At 46.0% G+C, this 24,043-nt stretch overlaps 1 protein-coding gene across 1 annotated transcript in view; it reads right to left on the minus strand.

Moving 5' to 3' along the window:
* The window catches only part of DHX16 (DEAH-box helicase 16), a 102,062-nt gene extending 82,648 nt beyond the window's left edge, over nt 1-19,414 (minus strand). Inside the window, exons 1-2 of the mRNA XM_078641709.1 lie at nt 18,986-19,414; nt 8,151-8,425 (exon numbers count right to left, since the gene is read on the minus strand). Coding sequence (XP_078497835.1) covers nt 8,151-8,348 — 198 coding nt within the window. The 5' untranslated portion in view covers nt 8,349-8,425; nt 18,986-19,414. The remainder of the gene's footprint in view (nt 1-8,150; nt 8,426-18,985) is intronic.
* Nucleotides 19,415-24,043: the final 4,629 nt, after the last annotated feature.

Genomic DNA, 24,043 nt, shown 5'->3' on the forward strand with positions numbered 1-24,043 from the left:
CCTGCTCAACATGCCACAGAAATCTGGGACCTCCTTGATGCCACCGCTTCAGATGCCGACTTCTTCACGGAAACCTGGACCAACCCCAATTCTAGACCGGACATCGCCATCACCATTCCGGACGCCTATGAAATCACCTGCAAGCCGTGCTAACCGACCAGGAGGAGGCATTGCTATCGCCCACAAGAACACCCTCCAACTGACCATGCATGCAAACGACCAACAACAACCCCGGAACACCTCCACTTCCAGATCAAGAACAACTCGAACACCTCCCTCCGCGGCACCCTCGTCTACTGGTCCCTCTGCATGCTCTTCACCGACGTCATCAGAGACCTCATCGCACCCAAGGCTCCCACACCCACCAATTACATCCTACTCTGAGACATCAACTTTTACATGGGCAACCCCAGTGACCATAACACCACCGCCCTACTGGAGAACTTAACCAATATCGAACTCAAGCAGCTAGTCAGCGCACCAACCCACACAGCCAGACACACGCTCGACCCAGTCTTGTATGCCAATGGGAACATCACCTACAGCCAACACCACCGACCTCCTCTGGACCGACCACCACTGAATACATCTCGCCTTCCCCACTGTACACCCCCGCCCTCATCGCCTCCCCGTCTCAGCTGGAATAAGTCCACCGAAGAAAGTCTTGTCGACTTCTTCAGCATGACCACTTTGCCAACACCAACAGACGCCAACACGTAACCTTCAATGATGAATCTCCAACTGCACCAACACTCTGGCACCCCTCAAGAAGACACCAGGCAAGCAACGCTCCAAGAAAGCCAGCTGGTTTACTCTCGCCTTCCACGAGTAGAGACGCACCTGCCGACCACTTGAGAAGAGATGGAGGAACAACATAATGACGGAACCCCACGCAACCTTCAAATCTGCCATCAACGCACACCAACTTCTCCTCAAAACCACAAAGAAAACGGCCATCCAAGGCAAAATCAACTCCAACACACACAGCAGCAAAGAACTCTTCGCCATCGTCAAGGACTTTGCCAGACCCCCAAGCGAGACCACAGACGTCCCACCCTTCCAAGACCTCTGCAACAAACTTGGCACCTTCTTCCACCACAAGATCAGATAGATCTATGACAGTTTTGACACCCTAGACCCTGCCACTACACCCGCCAACACTGCAGTCAACCACGCTGAACCTCAACTGTACTCCTCTTAGCACAGATGACACGCTCAAGACCATGAACAGTATCCACTCAGGAGCCCATCGGATCCTTGCCCGTACCACATCTTTCATAGGCAACCACCTCTACCCCCCCTCCTCCCCGCCCTGGCTTCGCCGCACCATCAACTGCTCCATAGAAACCGCCACCTTCCCCGACAACTGGAAACGTGCCGAGATCAAACTCCTGCAGAAGAAACCGTCGGCCGGCATGACAGACCTCAAGAACTTCAGACCCATCTCCCTCCTCCCATTCCCAGCCAAGGTCATTGAGATGGCCATCAACGCCCAACTCTTTGAGTTAATCGAAGAAAAACATATCCTGGACACCTCCCAAACCAGCTTCTGAAGCAACCACAGCACCGAGGCCACACTCCTCACCGCCACCGATGACATTCGCTCCCTCCTCGATCAGGGCAAAACCACAGCCCTTATACTACTAGACCTTCCGGCTGCCTACGACACCGTCTCCCACTGCACCCTAATCACAAGACTCCACGATGCCAGCATCCTTGACACATGGCACTGGACTGGATCTACTACTTCCAGACTGGCAGACTACCCCCGTTCCTCTCAGAGCCTACAGCGATCAGCAGCGGAGTACCCCAGAGCTCCTCCCAGATCCCCACCCTCTTCACCATCTACATGCACACCCGCAGCCATTGTCAGAAGCCATGGACTCAACATCGTCTCCTACGCTGACGCCACCCAGCTGGTCATCTCCTTCAGTAACTAACCCAGAGCCGCCAGAATCAACTTTCACAACAGAATGAAGGCCATTGCTAACTGGATGAAAGACAGCTGCCTCAATCTCAACTCTTACAAGACCAAAGTATTCATCCTGGGACCCACCCAGTCAGCATGGGATGACCCCTGGTGGCCCGTCGCAGTAGTAACCCCTCCCACCCCTATGCACCACACATGCAACCTCGGCATCATATTGAACTCCTCGCACTTAATGAACTGCCAAATCAATGCAGTATCCTTATCCTGTTTCCACACACTCCGCCGGCTTTGAAAGAGTTACAGATGGCTCTTCACACAATCCAGAAAAACAGTCACCACGCACTCATCACCAGCATACTTGTCTACGACAACGCACTCTACGCCAGCGTCACCCAGAAACAGCTCAGGAAACTACAGAATCTCCAAAATACAGACTGGTCCTCGACATCCCCCATTGCAGCCACATGACAACACCTTCGACAACTCCACTTATTCCCAATCAAGAAGAGAATCACCTACAAGATTCTTGCACACGCATACAAGACTCTCCATGACGCAGGACTAGAATATCTGAACCACCCCCTCGTCTTCCACTCACTAGCAGGACAACTCCGCTCCGCCCAACTTGCCTTGGCCTCCGTTCCAAGGATCTACAAGAAGAGAACCTGAAGAAGATCCTTCTCCTGCATCACTGCCAAGACCTTGGAACGCTCTGCCCTCCACCTCAGTCAATCTGCATTGCTGACCCAATTATAGGAGGACCTCAAGACCTGGCTCGTCAACTGAACCTCCATACCCAGCCCCCTCCAACACTCCCAGCGCCTTAAGACCCTCACGGGTCAGTAGCCATGCTTTACAACCCCCCCGATTTATTGGTGCCCAGTTCATATACTGATATATCGGTACCCACTTCACATATGGATATATTGGTACCCACTTCATATACACTGATATGTTAGTGCTCACCTCAAATGCTGATATACTGGTGGCCGCTTCATATGCTGGTATATTGGTACCCACTGTAGGAAAGTGCCCCTTTTTGACATGGTCACCCCCACCTTTTGCCTGGTATTTGATGCAATTTTACAGAAGAGCACTGGGTTCCTGCTATCCAGGTCCCCAGTGCCAGATCTTTCCCTAAAACTGTACAATTGTTCCCCTAATTGGCAAAAACGTTAGCGCCCCTAGCAAGACCCCAGTAAATGGTTCCCCTGGTACCTAGGTCAGGGAGGCTAAAGAGAGTCCCTAAGGGCTGCAGCATGTATGTGCCACCCAAAGGAACCCCACAACACACTCATGCAAACCGCCATTGCAGACTTCATGACATGGTGCAGAGAAAAGTGAAGACACAACATGGCACGCCTCCCGTGTGCTATGCCTGCAGACATGCATGTAATATTAGAAAGTCATCCCTACAGCAGGCCTTACAGCCCTAAGGCAGGGCGCATTATATTACATGGGAGGACAGATCTGCATGAGCAGATATGCCCCTGTGATGTCCATGTGGATTCCTGGACATTGCCAGTGATCAGGGAAGCCATCTTGAGTACATATACTGGGCACTGCGATTACGGGCTCCCCAGCTACATGATGGCTTCGCTGAAACTAAAGATGTTTGGTATCTAACAACCAGAAATAACAAGGCCACACTGATTCCAGTGATGGATGTATTATTAAATGCACCCAGAGGACACCTTGAAGGTGCCCCCTGAAACCCTACCAACCTGTCGTGTACTGGCTGACTGGTGTAGACCAGCCTGCCACCACAGAGAGGTTTCTAACCACCTGCAGGCAACAGCCCCGGCTCTCTGAGGGCAGAAACAATGCCTGCTCTGGACAGGGATGTTGTCACCTCCTTCAAGCAGGATGGCTACGTAATAGCATATCAAGGAAGGGGGCTTCAACCGCCTCTGGGACGCACCCCAGTCTTCCCCAAGACAGGGGAAATGCCACCCGAGCCCCAGGCCCAATTGGCACCAGAACAGGTGGGAAAATTAGCCAGTCAAGAAGTGTGTTCCCTTTCAGGCTAGTTCCACCCCTAAGGTGGGTGCCTGATGTGAACACGAGATCTAGAATTCCACCATCTTGTTTTTTGTGGAATTAGGCTCATTGGGTCAGGGTTATGCCCACTTCCCACAGGACATGGTGATATAGAGGGGGTAGTCACCCTAAAGGTAAGTAGCCCATTGACTTCTACCGGTCACTTCCCGTAACACCGCTAAATGGAGTATTTAGGAGCACTCCTGATGCCATGGAAGTTAGATTTTTGATGGATCCAGAAAAGGAAGACAAAGAAGAGCCGTAAGAGAATGAGAAATGAAGATTTGCTGCTGTGGACTTTTGGCGCCAACCCCTTCCTGCACCAGTCTCGATAATCATGACCAAGTGACTCGTCCTGCAGCTAAGCAACTACCAAGAACCCCAGTAGACTGCCAGCCGTTCGCAAATTGCCTGCAATCTAGCTTGGAGTAGAGGAGCTACTTCCCTGCAGTCCGCAGGCACCCGCCCCGACCAACGTAGCAGCCTCCCAGGAAGACGTCACATCTGTTGTCCAACCGAGTGAGAGGAGTCCAGGAACGACCGGAGCAGCTCAGCATCAATACTCTGGGTACTGGAACCCTTGAGGCAAACAAAGCCCATGAGAGTCCAATCTTGACTCCCACTGCGCCAAGACCGAGCAGCCGTTGAGGGACGTCAGCATCATAGAGACCCACTTTTGGAGTGGCTCAGCAGTCTTGATTTTGCACCCTCAGCCGGTGAGACTGACAACCGTGGGTACCTTTGACGCACAGATATCAGCCAACCTATCTACTCTGCACCTGAGCATCCCAGCCCGGGTACCGATGAACCGGCTGTGCCCTCGTGCTCCTAGGACCCTTGTGACACGAACCCCCCATTGAGAGCTCATGGACTTGTCTGCAAGTCCCCCTCTGCAGCCTGTTTCTACCTGCCCCCCTATCATTCCACCAGCGTAGCGAGCAAAGCTACCAACCCGGCCAGCACCTATGCACTCAGACACCCCAGGGCAGGTAACTAGTAACTGCTGTTGGTTCTTTGGACCCCATGACCACGAGTCCCGAAGAAACCCCCCAGAAACCGACAGTAAATAATTGCATGCAACATATGCCTTTTTCCCATAGGAAAGCATTGATGCGAAAAGACGCTTTTAAGTGAACATTTTACTCACCTGTAAAAACTGATATTTACAAAGTACTTACTTGATAACAAAATTCTTGGTATCACAATTTATATAAAATAGAACTTATTTTTCTAAATTGGTCTCAGATTTATTCTGGTGCGTTTGTCTCATGTATTGCCTCTGTGAGTACAACAAATGCTTAGCACTACCCTCTGATAAGTCTAAACCGCTCGCTCACACTCCCACAAAATACAGCATTTAGTGTTATTTTTGCCTGTGTACACCAATAAGGGTTGCCTGGACTCTCTACACAGTGTACCTCGTTTTGGTCCATTATATAAAGAGCCAGTTTCCTCCACTCGCTTCATATGCTGATATATTGGTGCTCACTTCATGTACTGGTATAGTGATTTCCACTTCATTTATCGGTACCCACTGCATCTACTAGTACCCACTTCATATAATGATTTATTGGTGCCTATTTCATATACGGATTTATTGATACCCACTTCATATACAAATGTACTGGTGCTCAGTGCATATACTGATATATTGGTGCCCACTTCATATATCGCTACCCAATACATATACTGGTATATTGGTACCCACTGCATTTATCGGTACCCACTTCTTATACTAATGTATTGATGCCCACTTCATGGTATAGCGACACCTACGTCACTTCATATGCTGATCTATTAGTGCCCACTTCATATACTGGTATATTTGTACCCACTTCATACTATGATCTATTGCTGCCCACTTTATGTACTGATAAATTGGTGCCCATTTCCTGTACTGGTATGTTGGTACCCACTTCATATATCGCTATACACTTTGTATAAATGTATATCAGTACCCACTTCATACACTGGCACATTTGTACCCACTTCATATACTTATTTATTGGTGTCCACTTCATACACTGCTATATTTGTGCCCATGCTATGTACAGATATATTGGTGTCCATGTAATATACAGGTATATTGATACCTAATACATATACTGGTATATTGGTGCCCATGCCTTAGGCTGGTATATTGATACCCACTTCGTATACTGGTATATTGGTGCCCACGTCACATACTGATTCTGGACACCAAGAAAAGGCCTTAGCCTTTACTGATCCAGAATCCGCAGCTATGTACAATCTTCAGTGACGCACAGACACGCACAGCGTTTCTGTGAATCTTGCATTGCTGCCGCCCTTCCAATACATTTTCCATAGCTTAGGACATTAGTACTCTGCTTTGAAGCTTGTATGGTGAGCTCTTCAAACTGAGGTTAGACTGGATGAGATTGTGTGGTGCTTCCAGGACACTGCGCATCCAGTTCTAGACTTCCATTCAATAAATCCCTGCATCGTGTAAGCTGTTGTCTTAGTTTAGATCCAGTGGGCAACACTTGGAAAAAAACATTTGTCACAGGAAAGCGTGGGTCCCCAAACGCTGTATTCCGCACACACTTCCAACCATGAGGAAGTAACTTTACTTTTTAATAGACAACAAAAATTAGGAGAGTGAATGTCTTGAAACGTTACATTTCACGCTTTCCAATGCAATCCCTAGCAGATCAGATGCAAGACTGAGGACTGCCACAAAGCAGAACTTAGAGACGATCTGTGTACGATCCTCTTCTATGAAATGTTCACTAGGAGCAGCAGAGAAGAAAATTACAATACTGAGATGAGAAACAAAACAAGTACCTGGCTCAAAGAAGGAATGAACGATAAAATAGTGCTGGCTGCGAGGGACCGGTCTGAAAGATCCATTTCTGAAGAGCAAGAGCATGGAAACACTGAATGTGAAGCCGCTGCCACTCGAGGCATCGAGTCCACCAAGACCTTCGACTGCATTCTGTATTTTGATACTAAGTGACCAACTATTGCGTTTCGTTACACGGTGACGCAGTTATCACTCTGAAGTGCTCATACCAAGCGAGGGCCTATGAACACCACTCAATGCGTGTTTTTCATTCTATTTACTATCACTCTAAAGGGGACACCTAACAAAAGGAATTAATTCAACAAGGGAGAGGGACACAGCTGAGGACAGCCGCGAGAGCTGCTGCAGCAGCAGACACTTGATCCAGAGTTTCCATTGCACACAGAGTGTTCAGACATTTACACATCTCATTTAAGACAACAGATTTTTCTTTGGCTCCGTGGCACATCCACAATCAATGGGACATTTCAGTCCCTCCAGACCACTTGTCAAATTATTCTTTGGTCAAAAGTCTGCTTGCGAGACTATGCTGTAAAGTGTGCCTTCCAGCCTCGTTTTTTGTACAATTTCTCAAAGTTTGAGGAGCATCTCGGTCGAGAAAAACAAGATCTGCAGAGCAGTAAGTCCTGGAATGCTCCATGACAGCCCCTTGTGCACTGCTAGTAAAAACCATTGCTAGCAAAGGCCAGCTGTAGAATTATTTTGAAACCTTGAATGTGTGCTTGCATTCTAAAGTATTTGCTCTTGATTTGTTTCTATGTCCACACCATGCCCTACACCATACTGCACCGGACGCCTGACGCGTGTCTTGTGATGTGCACTGCCATCAATACTGCACCTTACACCACACCTTGCCACTGAGCCTCACATTTCCTGCCACCCACCCTACAGCCAAAACAATGCTTCTACTACAAAGATTGCACCACACACCGTGCCCTGATGCGGACCTCGTTTCTCACACTGTTGCCCAAACAAGGCTCTGCTGCACAGATTGCACCACACACCGTGCCCTGATGCGGACCTCGTTTCTCACACTGTTGCCCAAACAAGGCTCTGCTGCACAGATTGCACCACACACCGTGCCCTGATGCGGACCTCGTTTCTCACACTGTTGCCCAAACAAGGCTCTGCTGCACAGATTACACCACACACCATGCACTGCATATTGCACTTCAGAATAGCTATGACAGCCAGACTCTGCCTTGGAGCATGCTGTGTATTGCAGACTGTTCCTTTTTGCAGAGCTGGCTGTGGGTAAAAATACATGGCTCTGTTTACCACACACTGGCCTGGTCCCTGCACCTACTGCACAAATGATTTCCTCCCCAATAAAAGACTCCGTCTCTGCACACTTACCTTGTTCCAGAGCTCACTGCAAAACTGGCGCACCTTCGCATCTACCTCCAGAGTGCCCGTCTCCTGCAGTCTTCTTGCCAAGTCGTCAGGATCAGCGCTGCGGCGCGCTGTGCCCACAAAGAACTGTGCCACATGCCGGTCACTCAGCCCTAGAAGGCTGTGGAGCTGATCCTTCACCCAGGCTTCGGCAGCCTCCATGGCTATGGCCAGTCAGTAACCTTTTCGTCAAAGGTCAGGGATGCACCTCAAACTGGCCAGTCAATCAGAGGCCGTTCCTGAAATAAACAAGCCCACGAGATGGTGAGAACCAAAAAGACAACAGAGGGCTAGACATACCATCAGCATCATCATTACCGTCAACAGGGTATGTAGGTGAAAAAACACAAAACTTACAGAGAAAGGACTTCAGATGTGAAGAAGGTCTCTCCGAATAAAATACAGAACAACATCTTCTGACAGATGAGCAAAATCATAGCACCTGGCATTTGAAAACAAGGGATGCCTTACCAATAAAAAAGTTAAACCATGAACAATGACAAACACATATTGACAGGGTTGATGCACCCACCTCTCTCAAGGTAGAAAGGGCGGGCAGTTGTGACTTACTCCAGGAGTTGGAGGAAGTCAGAAACACAGATTTAGTATGAGACAGGAAATAACATTCATGAACATCAATGCTCACCTGTGCTTCATGTTAGAACAAGCATTGGCAAAGACAATAGGTCTTGACAATGCCTGAGCTATTGGCCTTGTCAATGTGAATGTCTTTAGCCGTGTTGTCTACCAGCACATCTGTTGTTCAGCCTGGCTGAAAGTCACTGAAAGCTCAGGATCACAGGATGTTGAGCCGATGTGAGTCTCTTCGCCCCTATGTTGAGCTTATTGTCCTGCCCTTCCTAACACAAAAAAGCAATACAACGTGGCCTGTGCTGGCTGCATGATAGTGCTTTTTTAGTGACTTTCAGTCATGCTGAAGAGCAGATGTGCTACTAGAAAACATGGCTAGGAGACATAAATATTGAAAAGACCAATAGATAGGGCATTGCCAAAATCTATTGGCTTTCCCAATGCTTGTTCGGTGTTGACAAGGTATTGCCAAACAAATATGGAAGGGATAGTGAGAAACAGTTAAGGAGCTTTGAAGTGAAGCGAGGATGTGTTGTTACAGCCAGAGCAGCCGACAAGGGAACTGGGAAAGAAGGTTTGAATCTCGGGCAGCTGAACAGTTTGGGATTCTGGGCAAATCACTTACGCTTACCCCTGCCAATGACAATGAATGTGTCATTGTGGAATGTAACTTTTGAGTACTTAAAGTGCTCGAATACCATTGGCTGGTGTTAGCAGTATGGCAAGATTGAGGTGGAACAAGCGCTCCAATACCATCAGATTGTGCAAAACAAAAATAATAATAACAGCAGGGACAAGGGAGGGTGTGGGGGTGCGGGTCAAGCAGGGAAGGAGGAGGGATGGGAGATGGGCAAGCATCGACAGGAGAGGGTGGAAACAAGCAACAATGAAGGGGGGAAAAGTTCCCTTTTCGAAGTAGGATCAGCAACAAAAAGAATGCGTCATTGTGGAATGTAACTGGTGAGCACTTGAAGCGCTCCAAAACCAGTGGCTCGTGTTCACGCTATGGCAAGATGGAGAACGAAGTGAGCGCTCCAATACCATCAGATCGTGTACACACAAAAAACAAGTGCTGTTATTTAACAACTTTTAAAGAAATGCATTTGTTTATGTACATGCATTTCAGTGATAGGTGTGTGCATGTACAAGAGAGACGTTCCAAAAACACAAGTATTCCTTTGGAGTTCTTGGAAATAAAAAATAAAAAAATTGCTTGCACCAGGGAGCAGTGTAAGGAGACATATACTTTGTTCATGCACCATGGGAGGGTTAAACAAAAGAAGAGTGCATGACGCCTGCACGCCATGACGAATGGCATTAAAGAAAATGAGAGAGATGCTGAAGTTTACCAATGGTAGGAGATGGGCGGCCTGTAAGCCCGCAGAAAGAACACAGCATGTCTTTTCGAGACAGCGCATGCGCGGCCTGGCCAAGCAGCATGCGCTGTGTAGCCGAAACCTAAAAAGGATTGCTTACTGTATTGTTTGATATTCAGAAGACATGGTCCAGACGTTTAAGCAGGACCTAAAATATCAGCCTCAACTAAATCTATCACGTCATGGTTCTACGGAACTAAAGGTCTTCACCCTAAGAATAAGTGTCAGAATAAAAATGAGTTGCCCTTACAATGAATACAGTACAAGTCCATCACCAAAACAACTTTAACCCCAAACAAGTCTATAGTCCTCTCTTTAGATTCTTGGTGGTGATGTCCTGGCACAGGGAGGATGCTGGAGCGAAATGGCACAATGCTGCGCATGAGGGAATTTACATCAGGGCCTATGTATGCAGGACATAAACATAGGCATCCAAACTGGGAGCGTCTCAAACAGCAATGGTGCTGTATTTCGCTTAACGTAACAGAAGGTATATCAGGCCTTGTTGACACTACACAATGACTTGTTAAACCAGACAGGCTTTTTAAATACAGAGTCTAGCAGCAGACTCTTTCTATCAATCGTCGGAGAACACTGCGGCCCCAGTGCTTCCATAGGAAGCTTAACAGTATATTAGGGAATGTCATTAGCAAGAGGCGCGGGTGGATTTAAATATATGCAGGAAAGTTTAAGGATTTAATGTTGGGAGCCCTTTTCAATTACAATGTTGGCATTAATCCTTCCCTCCATAAACATTAGAGGAATTGGCTGTAAGAATTGATAATACTGACATTCTCACCAGGGGGGAGACTGACGGAATTGACAGGTATGGTGTCTTGAAGGAGACAGGCATATATTCAGACAGAATCCCCCAGGAACAACCCTTCATTAGAATAATCAACTACATAGGTCTACATTTGGAGGAAACAAGGTGTGTGTTCACTCAAGATATTGAAGACTCCATGTTTTGTGTTCCCCATATTGAAAGTGTGACGTGGGTTTAAAGACAATTGATGAGTGCATAAAGGGTGCATCAGGGACCAGGTTACAGTCTACTGGGAAACCACAAGATAAGAAGACAGCCGTAAGTGAGAAAAGCAAAGAAGATTTTAACTAGAATGTGCAAAATTTGCAGTCTGATTTTTTGTATTAAAGCAAAATATTTGGAAAATTATGCAATATTATGTGCAACTACACGAAATGCAAATCCGACATTTAGCTCTATATTCTAACATGTAATGCATCTTAGCTTCCATTTTGGGTGCAAAGATACATTTTGCAATAAAAAAAGAGCATAAAAAACACAAGTGCGGTGAACAAAAGTGCTCTGGTCATTCTCATTGCTTCTGCACTATAATGTTGCCACAAACACAACAAAATTACACACTGTGGCTTATTTCATACATTTTGTATACAAGTATATGAAATTACAAAAAAATTACGTGGGTATAATTTCACTTTCACCCAATACTAACTATAAACTGGTGTAAAAGTAGAAAATGGCCCAAAATAGAGGACAAGCAAACTAAGTAGAAAATAAAAGATAATATTGATAAGCAAATGCGCTACGGAGTAGCAGACACATTAGAGATGTAGACAGACACCTAACAATGAATGCACAACTTGTTTGTTTATGAGGTTCAAAGCAAATGTATGTGTTGTAATTTCTAGATGTGTGAGAGGGTAAAAAATGCATAGGCCACTGTGTTTTGAAAATAAACAAGGCACACAAATCTCAGCTGTGGGCTCCAAAATGGGAACATTTGGGACCAAAATGACTGAAATGTCTTCTGATGTGAAATTAAGGAGGATGGATTTGGCACTGATTCACAAATGAAAAGATTCAACTGACCTAAGGTTGGAAGGAGTGGAGAATAAGCACCCGGACAGGGAAGCTGAAATCTATCAGCTGAAATGGAAAATAACAGATATGCAAGATAGGTAATGGAGGCACAATATCCGACTGTAGGACATACCAAATAACATGCAAAATTACGACAAGGTAGCATTTCCCTAAAGATTTCTGCTGCACTTGCTCAAAATTAATTTTACAGAGAAGTCTTAATTTCAAAGGGCACATACATGAGATGAAGAGACAGGTAGATGTGATGTTATATCCTGTTATTATTAAGTGCCTATATTATTTATGCTTGTACCTCTTTAACTGCATGAGCCATGCTGTGTTTCCTTTTAACTCTGCATTCTTAACAGAGCTTTGCTCATACAGCATTCTCCACTGTTAGTCAGTTGTAACCTGTGTCCTGCTGTGTCAGGACTGGATGCTGTGCTGCTCAATAAATCATCTTAACTACAACTGCTTCCTTGGATCTTTACAAAATTGGCGACGAGAACAACCTTACTCCAGCCATCTACAGCACAGGAGCGGAGTTTGAACCCATTTTTGGATATATTTACTTATTTTTACAAAATTCTACTGATCTGCCTGCTTTGAAAATACCCAAGACATCCTGCACTACCTACTGGCTTCTACCAACGTCTCTACCAACGTTTCCCTGCAATTTGGATGTTTTTGTGGCATTTATTTTCCTTTTCTGACCTTTAAATGTCTTTTGGCATCTTTCAAGCTGGTACTTTATAGCGCGATCGCTTCACGAGCGTTTCTGCTGCCTTGACAACGCGACTTCTTCACGAGTGTTCCTGCTGCCTTGACAACATTCACTCGTCATTGCCTCATTCCTTGACAACGCTTTGGTTGCCAGCGCACACGTCATCGCCTTGGTTAATTAGCGATGACGCTTTGAACATCGTCGGAGTCATTTCAGTTTTCTACGCGCTCCTTAGCAACCAGCTACAATTGGGCCGTAACTTCCAGCAACGCCTCCGCGTCATCACCCTGCGTTACCAGCCACGCTATCATTGGTCTGGATCTGCTAACAACGTCTTCGCGTCATCACGCACGCATTGTTTGGACGTCTACACGCACGCTACATCACGTGCCTCCATTTTGTTTCTTGGTTGCCTAGCAACTTCACACGGCGATCAACTTTCACGAAGGAACCTTTTCCAGTCATCGTTTTGCTTCGTTTCTTTTTGATTTTATCTAGTTTTTAGCCCTTTTTACTAGCGCTTCTCTTAATTACAGTTCACACTGTTTATTTACCTCGCCAAGCGCTCCACAACCATTATTAAAACCACAGCTTCGCCTCTTCTCCACTGACAAGCCACTGACCACGCTGACTTCAATTGGCATAAGTACTGTTACATTTTACCTTTTACCTTTTCTGCATATTTACATTTTTTTTTTTTTTATATTTTATCATTTTATTCGTTTGTTCAATTTATTATTCTATTTTACTATTAACAACATGCAGTTTGATCCTCCTGCAAAATTTTTACAAGTCAAGGGCGATCCACCGTTGCCTTGGTCAAGGTGGAAAGAGGAGTTTTTCAATTATATGAAAGCTATTGATGGAGAGCGTATGGGTTCAGAAAGAAAAAAAAGTATTTTGTTACATTGTTTAGGCTCTGAGGGTCAGGAAATCTTTAGGACCTTGCCTCCTTTTGCTGCGCCTAGTGGTAGTGGTGACTCTGTGAATGTTTACACTGAAGCTCTAGGTAGGTTGGAAAAACGCTTTAAGCCTACCGCTAACATTGCGTTGAATCGTTTTAAATTTTATACTAGAGCACAAAAACAAGAGGAATCCTTTGATGATTTTCTTACTTCTCTAAGAGCATTAACCTTACATTGCAATTTTGGTGCCATGGCAGATGAAATGATTCGCGATCAGATCATTGTCCATGTCAAAAACAAAAAAATTCAAGATAAGCTTTGGTGTATAGGTGATCCTAATCTGGAAGAAACTATAGCTATTGCTAAGTCTACAGAAATGTCAGAGAAATGGATGAATATTGTTGTGAAACAAACATCTAATTCTCACTCTGTTAAATCCAACACTGAAGAAGAAGTGTGTATTGTTAAATCCAAAGTTGATGAAAAAAATGTTGTTCCTTTCCAATCTAAATTTAAAAATACTGTGGGTATTGGTAATAGAAGATTTGATTCTAATAGTTCATCACTTTTATGCTACAGATGTGGGAGTAAATCACATATAGCCTCTTTTCAGGGCTGTCCTGCCATAAACAGAACTTGTAATATTTGTAACAAGGTAGGACATTTCAGCAACGTATGTAGAGAAAGGAGGTACAATTCTCAACCTCGTTCTGGACGATCTGTCACTCCCTCTTCCTCAAAGGTATCTTCTGTTGGGGTGGTTGAAGTACAACATGAAGTTGAACGTGGCTATGTTGTCTCTATTCTTGGATCAACCACTAAGAAATCTCCCAAATGTACTTTTCATGTCTCAGGTATTGCTATTGAACTTATGGTAGATTCAGGATCTCCATGGACAATTATTACCAAAGAATATTTTAACGAAAAGTTAACAAGTGTTTGCAATATTTCTGATTTACAACCTTCAGACATTTTAGCTGAAAGTTTCAATGGAAATACTATCGATATTGAAGGTTTCTTTGATGTTCTTTTATGTTTCAGAGGTAGATCAGCTCAAATCAAGCTTTATATAGCTATCAAAGGAGTCAATGTTCTGGGTTGGCATGATCAATGGGAACTTGGCATCACGTTGAATCCACGTGCCAAGGATCCCATCTCTCTTTGTAGTGAACAAGATATGATCAACTCTGTTTCTGATGTTAATGGAAAGGATGATGTAATTATTTCATGGTCTGAAAAGTTCAATAAAGTTTTCTGTGACCGTTTAGGAAGATTGGAAAATTTTGCACACAAAATTGTTCTCAAGGAGGGTGCTGTCCCAGTCAAACAAAAGCTTAGGGGAGTTCCTTTAAATGTTAGGGATGAGCTAAAAGAAATGTTGGATGACCTACTCAAGGACAGTATTATAGAGCCCATTGAATCTTCAGAGTGGGTTTCGCCCATCGTTTTGGTGCGCAAACCTGACCAGAAATTGAGGGTCTGCATTGATTTGAGGGCTTTAAACTCTAATATTGTTATAGACTGTCATCCACTCCCCAATATTAATGAGCTGGTTTCCTTGTTTGATGGTGCGCAGATCTTTTCCACCTTGGACCTTAGATCTGCGTATCATCAAATTGAGCTTACTGAAGATTCCAAGAAATATACAGCCTTCATTACCCCTATGGGACTATTTCAATATAGAAGGATGCCGTTTGGATTAGCATCCGCTGCCTCCGTTTTCCAACGTATTATGTTTCAAATTTTTAGGGATCTTGATAAATTCGTAAAATGCTTTCAGGATGACATCTTAATTTTCTCAAAAAATGAGGCCGAACATAGTTCACATTTGAGTATTGTATGCAAAAGATTAGAAAAATCTGGCCTTACCCTCAAAGCACACAAGTGCAAACTTTTTAGGAAGTCGGTGGAATACTTAGGTCACACCTTGTCGGGGGAAGGTCTTGTTCCTAAAAAATCTAATGTTGAGGCCATCCTCTGTGCTCCAGCCCCAAAGAATAAGGAACAACTTCTCTCTTTCTCCGGGATGTGTGAATACTATAGTAAATTTGTTGTGAACTTTGCCACCAAGATGGAACCTTTAAGAAAACTGTTAAGACAGTGCAACGATTTTGTATGGGAAACTGAACAGGAAAAAGCTTTTACAGATATCAAACATGATATTGTTAATTCCCCGACTTTGAAACCATTTAGAATTGGGAAAAAATGCATCATCACCACTGATGCAAGTTTGTACGGTCTTGGGTGTGTGCTATCTCAAACTGATGATGTTGCAGAATGGAACGTAGCTTTCTCCTCCAGAACTTTGAGTGAAACTGAACGCAGATATGCGGTTATTGAACGTGAGTTGCTTGCTTGTGTGTGGGCCATTGAACACTATAGGATTTACATTTGGGGCAGTGAGTTTATTCTAAGAACGGACCACAAACCTTTGGTGCATATCCTATCAGCCGGGGGTGGTTGGAATTCGACAGCTAGGATTGCACGTCTTTCATCCAAGCTACAGGAGTACAATTTTAAGGTTGAATATATTCCAGGGAAGAAAAATGTCACTGCTGACTGTTTGTCACGTCTTCCGTGTGAAAGTAAAGTAGACAATGTGAATAATCTTTCTGAAGTTGATTTTGTGTTAGGATTGACAGATTTAGTATCTCCCCAGTATCAAGATATTTCTGAACAGTTTTGGTTAGAATGCCAGAATAAGGATGAGAAATTTGTTAAGCTGAAGAAATACCTTCTAGAAGGTTGGCCCAGCAAGAATAACGTTGAATATGATCTGCTACCATTTTACAACATAGCAGAAGAGTTATGGTGTGAAGGGGATTTGTTCTTCAAATCTGAAAAATGTATTCCACCAAGTGGGGTGCAAGAACTTATTCTCAAATTAGCACACAAGACCCATCCGGGAATCTCGGCCATGAAGCGTATTATAAGGTTACATTTCTGGTGGCCTGGAATGGATAGATTCATAGACCGTACTGTCAGAGAATGCAATGAGTGCTGTAACAGCGACAAGATGTTAAAATTACATGTTCCACCTCTTAAGACAGTGAAATGGCCAGAATTTCCGTGGAGCAAGATAGCATTTGATATTTCAGGACCCTTCCAAGTGTTGCCAGAAAGTTCACGTTTTGCATTGGTCATTGTGGATTACCACTCTAAGTGGCCAGAAGTGAAATTTGTAGCCAAAATCACTTCTGAAGTTGTCATTTCTTTTTTTAAAGAAGTTTTTGCTAGGGAAGGCTGTCCTTCGGTATTGGTTTCTGATAATGGGGTGCAATTAGTCTCCGCTGAAATGAAATTGTTCTTACAATCCTGCAACATCAAACACATGTGTACATCTCTTTACGAGCCACATGAGAACGGGCAGGTTGAGCGTTTCAACCGTGTTTTAAAGGGTTTTGTCTCTGATGCCATCAAAGAGAAAGGGGATTGGTTAAACCGTATCAGACAGAAACTTTGGACTTATCGTATAACTCCCCATAGCACTACTGAGATTAGTCCGTTCAGACTACTCAAAGGTAGGGATCCTGCGTCAGACACGTGCCCTTGGTGGTTCAAGGAAAAATGTGAAGCTCTGGTACAAAATAATGTAGATGTCAAGGAAGTTGCAAAGAGAGTAAGTGGGAAACAAAGTAAATCTGAAGTTTGGTACAATAAGAAGTGGAAAACAAGAGAGCATGAATTGTGTGTTGGGGATTGGGTAAGAATCTTAAAACCTTTCTTAGTCACCAAAGGTACGAGTAAGTTTGGCAGACCTATTCAAATCAAAAGAGTTTTCAGTAACTCAGTTGTTACTCAGGATGGCAAGGTTTGGAACTCAGGCAGGGTTGCTAAATGTCCTACTCAAGATGTGTCTAAATTCCAACCTCACGCTGTTACTGATAGAGGTTACATTTCTGATGGTGGGTCTGATTCATTTTCTGATTCTGTAGCTTCAAGGATCAAAGACGATAGGCGAATCAGAAGAAGACCAGTTTCTTTGCAAGATTTTGTATAGCTGTTTTTTCTCTTTCCTTTGTTTGGTCTGTAGCCCTCCCAGCCTTACTCCTTTCATTTTCATTTAATGAGGGAGGTGTGTTATATCCTGTTATTATTAAGTGCCTATATTATTTATGCTTGTACCTCTTTAACTGCATGAGCCATGCTGTGTTTCCTTTTAACTCTGCATTCTTAACAGAGCTTTGCTCATACAGCATTCTCCACTGTTAGTCAGTTGTAACCTGTGTCCTGCTGTGTCAGGACTGGATGCTGTGCTGCTCAATAAATCATCTTAACTACAACTGCTTCCTTGGATCTTTACATGTGATCAAACGAGACCTGTGAAAGTACGTATCTTACACCATCAGTAGGTGACAACTATTCACAAGTCACCAACTAACTTTAATTCTGAAGGACTGGATGTTCAAAAAACCACAAACTTCTCGTATGACACTGCTAAAAGAAATGTATGGATTGAAGAATGAGACTACGTCATGTAAACTTTAAATTTAGACTGTTGAAGCCAGGAGTTATGATTATTAAGGTTGAGGGGAAGACAAAGGTGTTTTTTGAACTTCTCGAAAAATGTCTAGATAATCTTGATCATAAAATGTAATCTCTTTTTTTGTCGTAAACGTTGGTAGGACAATACTTGCCATACAGATGACTAACTGGAGACCTATATTCCACCCTCTTTGTGAAAGCACCCAACACTGTGATCAAAGAATACCCAAGTTCTATAGGCCTCAGGGTAGCAGGAATCGCTTCATATTTTAGGAGCATCTCTATAATCTGCCCCTCCTCGAGCAGTCACAATTATTGTTAATCACACCAAGGAGCAGAGAGAATTCACCTGGCCATCCACAGCCTGCCCAAGACTTAGCTGCCAAATGCCCTCCCGTCTCACTCATGCAAACAATGAGAAGAACATTATTTTGCAGTTTCCAAGACGAGCGGGAGCCCAGTTATAGGACCTCGCACGTTTTGTTTGTCTTAGAGATTTGCACAAGTGCCACCTTTGCCTACATATCGTTTGTTATTGTGCTGGAGTGTCTGCCTTCTATTGCAGTATTATGCCTCTACTTGTATTTTGTACGTTTTTGTAACTTGCACCCTTATCCCTTTTTTCTCCTATAATGCACCGATTGCTACCTCATGTATCTTGGTTGCTCACTATTGTCACTTTTGATCCATGTAACTTATTGTTTGCTCTTGTATTTTGTTCCTGTATATCATTATTGATCCTTTTGTGAAGCGCTCTGACACCTTCGGGTAAAGTAAGCGCTATATAAAATTGCATAAATAAATAAATAGCTTACAGCTTGGAGCTCAGTCCTCCTGCTTTATGTGTGGCTGGAATTAAGGCCTCAAACACTCACCAGTAAGACACAGCTCTTCCCCCACAATTAACCGGTCAGGGTCTGCAGCGGGGGCCGGTGTGTCCAGCGGGGTCCAGTGTCCAGCGCCCCCTGAAGTGGAGTTAAAGGTCCAGCTCAGGAGGTAAACACAGGAGTCCATGCTGGAGGTCCCGCCCCCTCACCGGGATTGACACTAGAGACTCGCGCACTCATTGGTTCCATTCTCCGGCGGAAGATCCGTCTGCACCAATCAGCAGCGCGCCGAGCAGAGGCACCCGGAAGCGGCTGGAAACCGAAGAGGACGACCCGCGCCGGAGCTCGGAGGAGGCTGGAGCTGACCCTCCGGGCCGGGGGTGGAAGGGGGGCCGTGCAGACCCCAGACACGGCGTAGGCGACCTGCGATCCAACGAAACCGTCACACTGCCCCGCTCATGGCCTGCAGCTTCCGCTTCCGGGGTCCCTAGCGTAGATGCTCTAGAAATTTGAAAACAAGCACTAACGGCTGTGGAAAGAGGCCCGAATGAAGCCCCGCCCAGAAGTGAACGCGCAAGGGTGGAACAAGAGGGAAGAGCAAAGCTTCCGAAGCCGAATGATTTAATAACGTGAATGAAAACTTTTCTAGCTGACGGCAGAGAGGCGAGGACTGGGCTTCTCTTTATTTACAGCGAAAGCACAGCAGCCAATCAAAACACTAACAACCTGAAACTACATATCCCATGAGACCCAACTGCCCGATGTCTCATCCAATCACAAGCCTCCATATATATCTCTCTCTCTCTCTCTCTCTCTCTCTCTCTCTCTCTCTCTCTCTCTCTCTCTCTCTCTATATATATATATATATCGTTAAGACTACAGCTTCGCCTGTTACAAAGTGTCACAGATCAATGACTAAACAAAAAGGCAACTTAAAAAAATCAAAATAAATGTGGGATAATGAGGGTACCGCCTTGGTAACCAAAACACACCGCTGTCCGAAGCCATCTGACATCCAGAGAAGATGACAGGCATACCTGTGTGAATTTACTATTTGTATATATAGAACTCTAACCACTAGTATATGTAGTAGGCTTTTGTACTTACTATTGGGCATATCAGCAAGCGGCAGCAATAATTATCGCTTTACGCCTATAGCGTGCATAATTCTAACGCCGCCTAACGCAGGATTCTATCACCCAGTCAGCGCAATATTTACAACGCGCATCACAGAGGAGATAAAAATCCCGGCGATGGGAATAAAATATCGCAGGAATACCAGCGATATAACCAACAGTTAGAGAAAACTTTGTAAATAGGGAGAGGTAGATTTAGTATTATGATACACCGCCCATGCAAAACATTTCTAAGTCGTGATTTTATCAGGCGTAATGGAACCGGCGAAATACCTGGTTAGCGCTAGATTTAATGCCGATAAACTTGTTAGCGAATTACTAGATAATAGAGAGTAGCCCTGTTAGCGCTTATTCCCGCTGAGTTTCAGTCGGGAACGCCTACCTCGCATCTCATTAACGATGCGAGGCGCTAGGAAAATATGAAGACAATGGAGGCTGTGCCGTTCCTCAGGAGAAGAAAGGTATGAGTCACACTAGTGTTGTGGTGCCACTGGTCTCAGAGAGGTCACAGTTGGGCATCCATTTTGTTGGATTGTAATGCCCTCACACACCCTTTCAGGTGTAATGCTTCATCATCTGGGCTGCTCCTCGTTGGGTCGGCGGTGCAATACCCAACAGGCTCACCTCAAAAAGGGGCACTTTATCGGAGATCTTTTATCCAACAGCCGTTTTGTGAAGTGCGGGTGTGGGGCCAGGGTTGTGTAGACATGAATGTGAGTTAAAATAAGGCTGGGAGTACATATGAGAAACTCCTGTCTTAATAAAAATGTGTGATAACCAGCACTTGATGGAATGCAATGTTCCTATTTTAGTGTTGGTCAGTGTGTGTTTGTACTGGTCAACATGTTTCTCGCGTTTACGTTAATTCACTCGCGATTCTTCAGGACCTTATGCAACAATGTATTTAATCTGTCTACACTAGAGGACATATATAAGTATCCAATAGGCTAGTCTGAGTGTCACAAGAAGAAGGTGCTTATTGTGTTCATGAATCTGTGATGGGTTGGATCTACTTGTAATGATGAGACAAAAAGGCATATGAAAACAGGTGTAGGTTTCCAGATCATCATGGTGGTGACATAATACGTTTCTTCAGAACACGCTAAATTTGTGCAGCTAGCGTATTCAGTGATTAAACAAGCAATGGAAATGCAATAGGGCTCGCATTAGGAAAGTTTGAGCTATTGGTGTTATAAATGAATTATTTTTATTTGTGTTTTTTTTAAAATAGCTAAATTAATAGCTTTATCATTTACAATGCCAATAGTTATAACTTTCGCAAATGTGACACCTATAGCATTTGCAATGCAACATGTTTTGTATTTACGTGACTTAGATGTATTGATATTACAAATAACAATGGCTTTTAATTTTTTTAAATAATTAATACTTAAATAATTTATTTAATTTGTAATGGCAATAGCTTAAACTTTTGTAAATAACATTTGTGAAGATTATGTTCAGTGTTTTTTATTGTGACGAAAATCCAAGAACAGAAGTGAAATATTAACATATTTTTGTGATTTGTAATAAAGCGTGAAAGCTTGAAAAATTGAAAGAACATATTTGAACCAGTGATGCTGTGGTTGCGCTGAGTGGTGTGTGCATCGATGTAGCTGTTTGGTGGGTGCATTGGTGGAGCTTAGTTGGAGCATCGGTGGAGCTGTATGGTGGGTGCCACGGCGGAGCTGTGTGGTGGGTGCCAGGGCTGAGCTGTGTGGTGGGTGCATTGGTGGATCTGTGTGGTGGGTGCATTGGTGGAGCTTAGTTGGAGCATCGGCAGAGCTGTGTGGTGGGTGCCTCGGCGGAGCTGTGTGGTGGGTGCCTCGGCGGAGCTGTGTGGTGGGTGCCTCGGCGGAGCTGTGTGGTGGGTGCATCGGCGGAGCTGTGTGGTGGGTGCATCGGCAGAGCTGTGTGGTGGGTGCATTGGTGGAGCTGTGTCGGTGGAGCTGTGTGGTGGCTGCATCGCTGGAGCTGTGTGATGGGTGCATCGCTGGAGCTGTGTAGGTGGAGCTGTGTGGTGGGTGTATCGGTGGAGCTGTGTCGGTGGAGCTGTGTGGTGGGTGCATCAGTGGAGCTGTGTGGTGGGTGCATCGGTGGAGCTGTGTAGGTAGAGCTGTGTGGCGGGTGCATCAGGAGCTGTGTCGGAGGAGCTGTGTGGTGGGTGCATCGGTGGAGTTGGGTGGAGGGTGCATCGCTGGAGCTGTGTAGGTGGAGCTGTGTGGTGGGAGCATCGGTGGAGCTGTGTAGTGGGTGCATCGGTGGAGCTGTGTAGTTGGAGCTGTATGGTGGGTGCATCGGTGGAGCTGTGTGGTGGGTGCATCGGTGGAGCTGTGTAGGTGGAGCTGTGTGGTGGGTGCATCGGTGGAGCTGTGTGGTGGGTGCATCGGTGGAGCTGTGTGGTGGGTGCGTCGGTGGAGCTGTGTTGGTGGAGCTGTGTGGTGGGTGCGTCGGTGGAGCTGTGTGGTGGGTGCATCGGTGGAGTTGGGTGGTGGGTGCATCGGTGGAGCTGTGTGGTGGATGCATCGGTGGAGCTGTGTGGTGGATGCATCGGTGGAGCTGTGTGGTGGATGCATCGGTGGAGCTGTGTGGTGGGTGCATCGGTGGAGCTGTGTGGTGGGTGCATCGGTGGAGCTGTGTGGTGGGTGCATCGGTGGAGCTGTGTGGTGGGTGCATCGGTGGAGCTGTGTGATGGGGCATCGGTGGAGCTGTGTGATGGGGCATCTGTGGAGCTGTGTGGTGGGGGCATGTGTGGTGGGGGCATGTGTGGTGGGTGCATCGGTGGAGGTGGGTGCATCGGTGGAGGTGTGTGGTGGGGGCATCTGTGGAGCTGTGTGGTGGGGGCATGTGTAGTGGGGGCATGTGTGGTGGGTGCATCGGTGGAGCTGTGTGGTGGGTGCATCTATGGAACTGGGTGCATCGGTGGAGCTGGGTGGTGGGTGCTTTGGTGGAGATGTGTGGTGGGTGCATCGGTGGAGCTGTGTAGGTGGAGCTGTGTGGTGGGTGCATCTGTGAAGCTGTGTGGTGGGTGCATCGGTGGAGCTTAGTGGGTGCATCGGTGGAGCTGTGTGGTGGGTGCATCGGTGGAGCTGTGTGGTGGGTGCATCGGTGGAGCTGTGTGGTGGGTGCATCGGTGGAGCTGTGTGGTGGGTGCATCGGTGGAGCTGTGTGGTGGGTGCAGCTGTGGAGCGGTGTGGTGGGTGCAGCTGTAGAGCGGTGTGGTGGGTGCCTCGGTAGAGCTGTGTGGTGGGTGCCTCGGTGGAGCTGTGTGGTGGGTGCCACGGTGGAGCTGTGTGGTGGTTGCATCGGTGGAGCTGTGTGGTGGTTGCATCGGTGGAGCTGTGTGGTGGTTGCATCGGTGGAGCTGTGTGGTGGTTGCATCGGTGGAGCTGTGTGGTGGTTGCATCGTTGGAGCTGTGTGGTGGTTGCATCAGTGGAGCTGTGTAGGTAGATCTGTGTGGTGGGTGCATCGGTGGAGCTGTGTCGGTGGAGCTGTGTGGTGGGTGCATCGGTGGAGTTGGGTGGTGGGTGCATCGGTGAAGCTGTGTAGGTGGAGCTGTGTGGTGGGTGCATCGGTGGAGCTGTGTCGGTGGAGCTGTGTGGTGGGTGCATCAGTGGAGCTGTGTGGTGGGTGCCTCAGTGGAGCTGTGTAGGTGAAGCTGTGTGGTGGGTGCATCGGTGGAGCTGTGTCGGTGGAGCTGTGTGGTGGGTGCATCGGTGGAGTTGGGTGGTGGGTGCATCGGTGGAGCTGTGTCGGAGGAGCTGTGTGGTGGCTGCATCGGTGGAGCTGTGTGGTGGCTGCATCGGTGGAGCTGTGTGGTGGCTGCATCGGTGGAGCTGTGTGGTGGGTGCATCGGTGGAGCTGTGTCGGTGGAGCTGTGTGGTGGCTGCATCGCTGGAGCTGTGTGATGGGTGCATCGCTGCAGCTGTGTAGGTGGAGCTGTGTGGTGGGTGCATCGGTGGAGCTGTG

This window comes from Lissotriton helveticus, chromosome 5_1 (assembly GCF_964261635.1).
Source record: "Lissotriton helveticus chromosome 5_1, aLisHel1.1, whole genome shotgun sequence".
Lineage (NCBI taxonomy): Eukaryota > Metazoa > Chordata > Amphibia > Caudata > Salamandridae > Lissotriton > Lissotriton helveticus.